Source organism: Eublepharis macularius, chromosome 1 (assembly GCF_028583425.1).
Source record: "Eublepharis macularius isolate TG4126 chromosome 1, MPM_Emac_v1.0, whole genome shotgun sequence".
Lineage (NCBI taxonomy): Eukaryota > Metazoa > Chordata > Lepidosauria > Squamata > Eublepharidae > Eublepharis > Eublepharis macularius.
Window position 1 is genome coordinate 254,263,546 of NC_072790.1, and position 10,393 is coordinate 254,273,938.

Genomic DNA, 10,393 nt, shown 5'->3' on the forward strand with positions numbered 1-10,393 from the left:
AGGAAGCAGAGCAGCCCCGTGTGCAGTGGAGCCAGGGAGAAGAAACACAGAAAGACATTTCCAAAGCTCCTGTCGGTTTGGCGGGACAGCAGGATGCGTGAGCGGGGAGCACAGCGGCCAGGCAGAGGCCACGTTGCCCACTCTCGGGCAGGCCTCCAGGCAGGCGGGCGGGCGGGCGGGCAGGCGTTGCTAGGTCCCTGTGGACAGAAGTCAGACTTGACAGCAGGGGAGAAAGGGAGGGGCAGCAGGTTATTCACACCAGAAGTGGGTCTCAGAGGGAGCAGTGGAAGAGCTGAGGCTGCGAGGGGGGGGGGACCAGCGGAGACCTGTTTTGCCCTGTGAGTGCTCCCACTCTTGGCCAGGCAGCTGTCCTGGGAGAGGAGGAGAGGAAGCTCCCCGGCTGCAGACGGCTGAAGAAATGACACTGCACGAAGCTTCATCCAGGTTTCTGTTTCCCTACAGACAGTCAGGAGCTGGTCTGGGGCCCCTGGGCCCCTGGACGCTGACATGGCCAAAGAGAACGCGGCTTTCTCCGCCATCCCCGAGACGCCGGTGTCTGAGCCCAAGACGCCTCTCTCTTCTCGCCAGCTCAAATCAGCTGCGGTGCGGCGTCTGGGTGTGGAGCCCGAGAAGGCGGAGAAGAAGAAGGGCCGCCAGCGGTACGTGGAGAAAGATGGGAAGTGCAACGTCCAACACGGCAACGTGCACGAGACCTACCGCTACCTGACAGACATTTTCACCACCCTGGTGGACCTGAAGTGGCGCTTCAGCCTGCTGGTCTTCATCTTGGCGTACGCCGTCACCTGGCTGTTCTTCGGCCTCATCTGGTGGTTCATTGCTTACTGCCGCGGTGACCTGGACCACCTGGGCGAGGTGGAGTGGACCCCTTGTGTCAAGAACCTGAACGGCTTCGTCTCGGCCTTCCTCTTTTCCATCGAAACGGAGACGACCATTGGCTACGGCCACCGGGTCATTACGGACCAGTGTCCCGAGGGCATCGTCTTGCTGCTGCTGCAGGCCATCCTGGGCTCCATGGTCAACGCCTTCATGGTGGGCTGCATGTTCGTCAAGATCTCTCAGCCCAACAAGCGAGCCGAGACGCTGGTGTTCTCCTCGCACGCCGTCATCTCCCTGCGCGACGACCGCCTGTGCCTCATGTTCCGGGTGGGGGACCTGCGCAACTCCCACATCGTGGAAGCCTCCATCCGGGCCAAGCTGATCAAGTCCAAGCAGACCCAGGAAGGGGAGTTCATCCCGCTCAACCAGACGGACATCAACGTGGGCTTTGAGACGGGCGACGACCGCCTCTTCTTGGTCTCGCCCCTCATCATCAGCCACGAGATCAACGAGCACAGCCCCTTCTGGGAGGTCTCCAAGGAGCAGCTGAGGAAGGACGAGTTCGAGATTGTGGTCATCTTGGAAGGGATGGTGGAGGCCACAGGTAGGCGGGGGAGGGGGAAGGGGTGCTTTCGACCACAGGGTCTTCCTTGAGATGGCAAAGGGCATCCCGAAGGTGAAGCTCCCACCTGCTTTTGAGGCGCCCTGCTGAGCCTGTGAGTCAGGGCCCCACACGTCTGCCACAGAGGTCAGCCCAGAGGGCACCTGTGCAGCTTGGGGCACGTGGAAGGGGAGGGGCACAAAGAGGGGCCTGAAGCTCTCCCGAAGTTACAGCTGACCTCCAGGCGACAGAGGCCAGTTCCCCCGGAGGAAACGGCTGCTTTGGAGGGTGGCCCCTATGGCATTATACCCCACTGAGGTTCCTCCCCAAACTCCACCCTCTCCAGGCTCCACTACTAAATCTCCAGGAATTTGCCAAGACAGAGTTGGCAAGTGTAGCCACAGCTGGGTGTCAGAGCACTTGCTTTGTACACAGGAGTCTCATAGTGCAATTCTGCCCCCTCCAGTGAAAAATAAATCCAGAGCAGTTAGCCGTGTTAGCTTGTAGCAGCAAAATAGTAAAGAGACCAGTAGCACCTTTAAGACTAACCAACTTTATTGTAGCATAAGCTTGCAAGAGCCACAGCTCTCTTTGTCAGATGCATCTGATGAAGAGAGCTGTGGCTCCAGTGAAAAAGCAACAGATGTTGGGGAAAGACTTGCCCTGCCTGATAATGAGTGTCCCTCGGAGGAGGCAAAGGCTCGAAGGAGCATCTGGTGGCTTCTTGCATACTGTAGCCCAGGGCACACAGGTGCAACGTAGCGGTACCTGAAGAAGGGAGCTGTGGCTCACAGAAGCTCATCCCCTGCCACAAATTCTGTGAGTCTTGTAGGGGCTCCTGGACTCTTGCTCTTTCCTACTGAAGAAGTGAGCTGTGGCTCAGGAAAGCTCATCCCCTGCCACAAATTTTGTGAGTCTTATAGGGGCTCCTGGACTCTTGCTCTTTCCTACTGAAGAAGTGAGCTGTGGCTGACAAAGCTCATCCCCTGCCACACATTTTGTGAGTCTTATAGGGGCTCCTGGACTCTTGCTCTTTCCTACTGAAGAAGTGAGCTGTGGCTGACAAAGCTCATCCCCTGCCACACATTTTGTGAGTCTTATAGGGGCTCCTGGACTCTTGCTCTTTCCTACTGAAGAAGTGAGCTGTGGCTGACAAAGCTCATCCCCTGCCACACATTTTGTGAGTCTTATAGGGGCTCCTGGACTCTTGCTCTTTCCTACTGAGGAAGTGAGCTGTGGCTGACAAAGCTCATCCCCTGCCACACATTTTGTGAGTCTTATAGGGGCTCCTGGACTCTTGCTCTTTCCTACTGAGGAAGTGAGCTGTGGCTGACAAAGCTCATCCCCTGCCACACATTTTGTGAGTCTTATAGGGGCTCCTGGACTCTTGCTCTTTCCTACTGAAGAAGTGAGCTGTGGCTGACAAAGCTCATCCCCTGCCACACATTTTGTGAGTCTTATAGGGGCTCCTGGACTCTTGCTCTTTCCTACTGAGGAAGTGAGCTGTGGCTGACAAAGCTCATCCCCTGCCACACATTTTGTGAGTCTTATAGGGGCTCCTGGACTCTTGCTCTTTCCTACTGAGGAAGTGAGCTGTGGCTGACAAAGCTCATCCCCTGCCACACATTTTGTGAGTCTTATAGGGGCTCCTGGACTCTTGCTCTTTCCTACTGAAGAAGTGAGCTGTGGCTGACAAAGCTCATCCCCTGCCACACATTTTGTGAGTCTTATAGGGGCTCCTGGACTCTTGCTCTTTCCTACTGAAGAAGTGAGCTGTGGCTGACAAAGCTCATCCCCTGCCACACATTTTGTGAGTCTTATAGGGGCTCCTGGACTCTTGCTCTTTCCTACTGAAGAAGTGATCTGTGGCTGACAAAGCTCATCCCCTGCCACACATTTTGTGAGTCTTATAGGGGCTCCTGGACTCTTGCTCTTTCCTACTGAAGAAGTGAGCTGTGGCTGACAAAGCTCATCCCCTGCCACACATTTTGTGAGTCTTATAGGGGCTCCTGGACTCTTGCTCTTTCCTACTGAGGAAGTGAGCTGTGGCTGACAAAGCTCATCCCCTGCCACACATTTTGTGAGTCTTATAGGGGCTCCTGGACTCTTGCTCTTTCCTACTGAGGAAGTGAGCTGTGGCTGACAAAGCTCATCCCCTGCCACACATTTTGTGAGTCTTATAGGGACTCCTGGACTCTTGCTCTTTCCTACTGAGGAAGTGAGCTGTGGCTGACAAAGCTCATCCCCTGCCACACATTTTGTGAGTCTTATAGGGGCTCCTGGACTCTTGCTCTTTCCTACTGAGGAAGTGAGCTGTGGCTGACAAAGCTCATCCCCTGCCACACATTTTGTGAGTCTTATAGGGGCTCCTGGACTCTTGCTCTTTCCTACTGAGGAAGTGAGCTGTGGCTGACAAAGCTCATCCCCTGCCACACATTTTGTGAGTCTTATAGGGGCTCCTGGACTCTTGCTCTTTCCTACTGAGGAAGTGAGCTGTGGCTGACAAAGCTCATCCCCTGCCACACATTTTGTGAGTCTTATAGGGGCTCCTGGACTCTTGCTCTTTCCTACTGAGGAAGTGAGCTGTGGCTGACAAAGCTCATCCCCTGCCACACATTTTGTGAGTCTTATAGGGGCTCCTGGACTCTTGCTCTTTCCTACTCTAGCCCCCTACTCTAGTCGGCTCTTGCCCAGAGGCTTCGACAGCTTCCATGTATGGACGGCTGGCCTGGGCTACCAAAAGCGGTGAAGCCCGATGGGGGACTTGGCTGCTTTTCACTGGTTCATTTGCGTCATCGGAATTAGGGAAGGGGGCACACAGATGAACAGTTCTCCGCCAAAGGAGGGAACGCCTTGGTCCGAGGCTGGGGGAGGGAAGGGAGTGGGCCGTGCTGCTTGAGAAGGCGCCCGGGCGGAGTCAGCTCTCCCTCAACTCCACTCCCCTTATCTTAGGGGTAACGCCAAAGGTCAAAGAAGACTATGAAGCAGAAGTCCCCAACGCGAGGACCACCTCCTTGCAGACCTCCCTTCTAACACTTGCTCCAGGGAGGTTGGAAGGTTGGCTGGAACCCTCCCCCACCCCCACACTGCTGCAGTTGGTTCTCAAAATCCCCTCCCTCCCACCAATGCCCACCCCAAACTCCTGGCACACACAGAGACGCATTCGAAAGCCACCTCAGCTGGCTTTTCTCTTCATGCCCTCCTCAAACCCCTGCAATTACACGAGCCTCCCCCTCCCCAGCACCGCAGAACCAGCTGGGCCTGGGAGGCTGCAGGGGAGGCTCTTTGCTAGCCAGCTTCCAAGCCCTGGCTGGGGCAGGCAGAGGCAAAGGCAGGCAAGAGCAGGCAGGACTTAAGGGATCTTACTTTTCTTGGAGCCCAGCTGTACAGCCACTGCACATGGACAGACTCAGAGTGAGTGATCTGAACTTGGGCAGGGGGAGCAGAGGACTGCCCCATCCCTCCGTTCCAGTCCTCCACTTGTGGCCTCTCTGTGTGGCCCTAACCGTGGAGGCCAGGCTGGTGGCACTGAGAGACAGGGCTTTCTGGGTGGTGGCTCCTCACTTAGGGACCTCCCTTCCTCGGAAGGCTGCACGGCATCTACTTTGGGGGCATTTCAGTGCCAGATTACCATTTCTGAGGCCATCTCAGCGTTGAGTCAGCTGTTTCAGCATTCTTATGGACTCCACGCCTCCTTTTATTTTGCATTCCCTGCCAGGCCTACCTATGACTGTCTGAACTCTGCCCTTGCTTTCTGTGCCTCGGCCGGGCTCCACTGTCAGCTGCCACATCCCTGTGCGATGACATGATTTGATTAATACTGCCTGGGACAGTTTTATTATTGGCCGCTGTTCCCACTTGATGAGATGCTGCTGTGAGCCGCCTTGAGCGGAGCAGGGGGCAGGCAGGGCCCAGAACAGCTCTGCTGACAAGCCAGGAGACCCCCCCCCCCAGGAAGCACCCAAGCAGGGAGTGACGGAGGCAGCCCCTCCCCCAGCCTCTGACGCGCAGAGGGAAGACTGCCTCGGAACATGGAGGTTCCATCCTGCGCTCACGACTAAAAGCTAGCCGTTTTGTAAACTTACTTTTCTGGCAGCCGGAAGCCCAATCTGGGTCTGGATGCTGTGGTGTGTAGGCCTCCTCCTGCGCTGTTTGACACCGGGGGAAGCTGAAAACCCCTCTCCCTAACGGTCCCGATCCAAACCGAGCCCCGGTGTGCCTGAAAATTAAAAAAACGTTTAGCTGGTCCAAAGATGGATGTCTCCGCGCATGAATGTCTTGGCTCTGAGAGTAAAATCAGGAAGGAGGCGGGGCCTTGGAGGATAACGAAGCCCCACCCCCTGCCCGTGAACTCCGGGCAGACGTCCCCTTTCCCCTTCCCTCCTACTCTGGCAGCAAATCCCACCGTTTAATGACTTCTTGAAGAGGCTTCTGAGGGCCTCGGCCTCTGTCTCTGGTAGCTGGACCTCCAGAGTAACTGTGCGAGACGGGAGGCTGGGCTGGAAGGCCCCCGCTGGGCTCTTCTGGTGTTCTCCTGATGAATGGGTCAGCAATAAGCTAGGCAAGGCCCTCCCGGCTCCCGTTCCAGCCGGGTGATTCTGCCCTGCCTAACCGTATGACATCTCTGCTCCCTCCGCAGGGATGACGTGCCAAGCCCGGAGCTCCTACCTGGTGGACGAGGTTCTCTGGGGCCACCGCTTCATGTCTGTCCTGAGCCTGGAGGATGGCTTCTACGAGGTGGACTACAACAGCTTCCATCAGACCTTCGAGGTGCCCACCCCCAGCTGCAGTGCCCGAGAACTGGCCGAGGCCGCCGCGCGCATGGACGCTCACCTGTACTGGTCTATCCCGAGTCGGCTGGACGAAAAGGTGGAGGAAGCCACCGAGAAGGTGGAAGAAGGCAGCAAGGAGAGGAACGGGAACCTCGCCAGCTTGGAAAGCGAGTCGAAGGTTTAATGGGGCTGCAGAGCGACGGATGGACAAGGGCAGCAGGCCTCGTGCCTCATACCAAGGAAGGAAGGAAGGAAGGGGGGGAGGAAGGAGGGAGGGAGGGAGCCCTCCAAGGGGCAGATGAAGGAGGGGTGGCTGAGGGCCAGGATCCGAGCAAATGGACCAGCTGGCGGCAGCTGGGCAGAGGCAGAGCAGAAGGGATTGATTTCTTGTGGGTAGGCAGGGAACGTTCCTTGCCACACATTTATCAATAACTGTTGAGACCGCCATTTCAAGGGCAACCCCATGGGTTGGCCAGATCCTGTTCGTGCGGAGAAAAGAAGACCCCTCCAAGGGATGGAAAAGAAGCAAAAGAGGGGGCATCAAGTGTGCCCGCTGGGCTCGGGCTGGGAAACCACTGGACCGCTGCTGCCTCCCCCCTCCCCCCTCCCCCAACCTTTGCCAAGTTCCTCCTGCTTTTCTGTCGCTTTGGCAGATGCCGGTGGGAAAGGGATGCCCGTTTCAGAGGAAGACCATTGAGGGTGGCATGACGGTGCCCCTCAGGTCCCAATCCCAGGCAGATGGCAGGCGCGTCTCCCTCAAAACCCCACTGCCTGAGCCAGGCCTCACCCTCGCTGGAGTGCTCCAGTTCTGCTCTCTCTCCCCCCCCCCGCGCCCTCCACCCTTTCCTCAGCCCCACTCCTGCACTGTGAACCCCCTCCCCCTCAGGGCATGGGACGTGGCCTGGCTCTCAGCTAGCTGGCATGGCCTCCGGGCTCCCCCACAGCAGCCACCTGGGGCCTGGAGCTGCCAAGCCTCCCCCCCACCCCTGCTCTGACTGCAGCTTTCCTCCGCATGACTCACGGAAGGCCTGACCCAGCCGGTGCCACGCTTGGAGGGAGTGAGGGGGAGAGGCACACACGAGGAAGCCGGGCAAGGGGCTTGGGCGGCCCTCTGAGCAAGAGCCACGTGCAGACTACACACTTCGTCTGCTTTCTGCAAAGCCCTGTCCTTTGCACCTCCCCTCTTCCCTCCCCTCGTAATAAATTGGTTTTTGCAGGCAGGATGCTGCTCACTGGAGGCTTTCCCTGTTTTTCTACCTGCCAATATTCCAAGGCTGGGACCCCGGGGCAGCAACCTTCTCCTTCCGGCCTCTGCCTCTTTTCATCTCACCTGCCACCAGTCAGGCAACATGGGGCCCTGCAGGGAACCCCCAAACATTTGCAGGAAAAGACTTCAAGGCCCCCACCCATCCAAAGCAGAGGGACCCACACTAGTGCTTCAGGTAGGAAGGAGCACCGGCAGGTGGGACGAGAGAGCTGGAGGCCAGAGAGAGCTGGAGGGCTGGCTCCCCAAGAGAAGCTGCAGCTTTCCCTCTTGGGGAGGAGACGAGGAATGCTGCCTGGAGCTGCCCCGAGAGAGAGAGAGAGAGAGGGAGAGAGAGAGCGAGAGAGAGAACGGCCAGGGCAGCTTACACACAATGGAGGGAGCAGCAGGGTGAAGGAAGTGGGGGGGGTGTCAGCTGCTGCTCTGCATGACTGCAGGAAGCTCGGGGGAAACCAAGCCAAGTCACAGCGACACAGCCAGCCTTGCAGGTCTCCAGCTCTTGTCCCCAGCCCCAATTGGCCCACTGCCGCCCCCCCCCATGGTGTCATCCCCGCACGGCTGCCAGCTTTGCTCACTCACGGCTTATTCCGGCGTTCTCACGTGACACACAGAAAGGTGAAACACGTACCGGGCGGGCACTGGCAAGGGAGGGGGAAACGCACTGGCGACGTGTGTGGATTCTCGTGTGTGTGTTATGAGTGAAGACCACCGGGGATGCGCAACTTGTGCGTGCAGTAGAGGTGAAAGGGGGCCCCAACCCCTACGATGCGGCCCAAATCCTGCGCCCTCTCCAAGACCGATTTGGGAGGCAGCCACGCCAAGGCCAGCCAGCCGGAGCTGCGCCCTCCAGGGACAGGCGAGTCTGCCAGGCCCTTCGGGAGTTGTTGCTGTTGGGGCTAAAGCAGAGGGGCGCAGCCGCAGGGGAGGGGGAGGGGACCCCCGGGGCCAGGAAGATGGCGCATGTCCGTCCGAAACACAAGAAGCCCTGCCCCGCCTGGTCGGGCAGCCCAGCTGAGCCAGCCAGAAGGCCCCTCCCTCGCTGGTCCTCCGGCCAGGGGGCCCCCTCTAGGAGGGCTGGGAGCGGGGGCAGGACGGGCCAAACCCTCTTCCCTGGGCTCAGCCAGCCACGTGACCGTCCACACCTCAAACACTGACATGGGTACCATCCAGAAGATACTGAGGAAGGCGGTCCGAGGGGTGTTCCCTGCTCCTTTCGAAACGTGCTCGTGGGGAGATCTTTCCCTGCTGACCTGGGGTGAAGACCCCGTGCCCCCCTCACGCACATCACTGCTCCGAAAGTCTGAAGGGAAGGCAGACCAGAAAGCAAAGCCCTTCCTCAAAGGCCCAGAATCCCGAAGGACCCCTGCCCCCGGGCTCTGCAGCCCGCCCGCCCGCCCCTGAACTCTCCATCCCTCTCTCGGACTGTGCGCTGAGCAGCCTAGCCGAGCTGGGCCCCCTGCGACAGCTGCTGCTCTGATGGAAGCGGAGGCCAAAGAAGTGCCGCTGAAAGGCCGAGAGAGGGGGCCTGTAAGGAAGAGCCCCCCCAGTCCGTGCCCGGGGGGCGGGTGTGAACAAAGGCAAGATCAAAGGAGGCGGGCTTAGCCAGCCGGGATCGAGTCATTCATGCTGGTGGAATCTCTCTGGCAGCCCGGTGACACCAGCGGGCAGGCAACAGGCAAAGCAAGCACAAGCCAGGAGCTGAGGGGCTGCATGGCCGCCTGGATCGAAGAGCGGGGCTTCCTCGTGTTCATGGGGTTTAAAGAGGCTCGGACCAAACACAAACATCGCCCTGATCTTTGCTTCTCTCGAGCTGTTCAGCCTTTACAAGCCCCCCACCCACAGTGAGCAAGAAGTTCTGTTTGGATCCCAAGGTCTGCCGCGAGTTTTCTTTTGCTGTCTAAACTGAAAATGATTGAAATCGGAGACTTCTCACATCGTGCACTAGCTGCACAGGCAAATTAAACTGAATTTCCAGGAAAATATTTTATTCACACGTTGCTTTGTGTCTGCAGCAAAAGTGAGAACTCTTACGGCGGTCAAGACCAAAAGGCGAACACCACCTTGGACACGGAGACGCCCTGTGGGAATCGGTCCAACCAAGGGATGTGTACATGATCCTGTTATTAGGAGCGGAAATACACAGCAGCACTCACCCCAGGGCGCTGGCGGCAGGGAGCAGGCACTCCCGGCATCGGCTGGGAGACAGGGGGAGCAGGCGGGCGGGTGGCTCTGCAGCGCCTCCACTGCAGCAGGCCAGAGAGGGTACTGCAGCTGCTCACGACCCAGAAACCAGGAGCCCCGAAGAGCCCGGAAGGGCCTGTCTGGCCTCGTGGGGCTTCTCTTTCTTCCCTGACTGCTGGCAATCGCAGGACTGAGCAGCTCGCCGTCTGCCGGGAGTCGTCCCCCCACCCCCACCCCCACCCCGGGTATAGGTGCTGCAAGTCCACAGCAGGCTCATCCCAGGCAGGCAGGCAGGCAGTGAACTTGCCTGAGAGATCTTCAATGGTTGCAAAGTCTATACGCACAAGCCTGAAGAAATCTGCACGCGTCCACTTCCCGCAGACACCCATTTGCCAGCTTTTTAAGGCTCCTGTCCCTGTCCCCCCACCAGCTGTGGGCTCCCTACCTGCAGGTGCCTGGCTTGGCCATACCGATCCCTGCTTCAGCAAACCCTAGGCTAGATTACTGTAACGTGCTCTACGTGGGGCCGCCCTGGGAGGCGACCTGGGAACTGCAGCTGCTACGAAACGCTGCAGCTCGCTTGTTCCCAGGGACGAGGCGGCAGGGCCCCGTGTCACTTCTGTTCCCAGGTCTGTCCACTGCCTGCCAATCAGCGGCAGGCTCCGATTCAAGGCCTTGGTGCTCGCCTGCCAGTCCCTCCGTGGCCTCCTGGGCCCACATACGGGAAGGGCCTCCTCT

The 10,393-nt window shown here is 58.5% G+C and overlaps 1 protein-coding gene across 2 annotated transcripts; it reads left to right on the plus strand.

Moving 5' to 3' along the window:
* Nucleotides 1–507: 507 nt before the first annotated feature.
* KCNJ9 (potassium inwardly rectifying channel subfamily J member 9) lies at nt 508–6,394 on the plus strand. Of its 2 annotated transcripts, XM_054983064.1 has the most exons (3): nt 508–552; nt 625–1,441; nt 6,078–6,394. In XM_054983064.1, exons 1-3 carry the CDS (start codon nt 508–510, stop codon nt 6,392–6,394), a joined length of 1,179 nt encoding a protein of 392 aa, XP_054839039.1. The 2 variants fall into 2 exon arrangements, with proteins under 2 accessions (XP_054839039.1, XP_054839032.1); XM_054983057.1 differs by having other exon boundaries at nt 508–1,441.
* Nucleotides 6,395–10,393: the final 3,999 nt, after the last annotated feature.

What these genes read in the sequence shown, in the direction of transcription:
- KCNJ9 (XM_054983057.1), top strand. Translation starts at nt 508, where the DNA reads ATGGCCAAAGAGAACGCGGCTTTCTCCGCCATCCCCGAGACGCCGGTG. An exon ending in AGGGATGGTGGAGGCCACAG is followed by an intron (nt 1,442 to 6,077) that starts GTAGGCGGGGGA and finishes CTCCCTCCGCAG; the next exon opens with GGATGACGTGCCAAGCCCGG.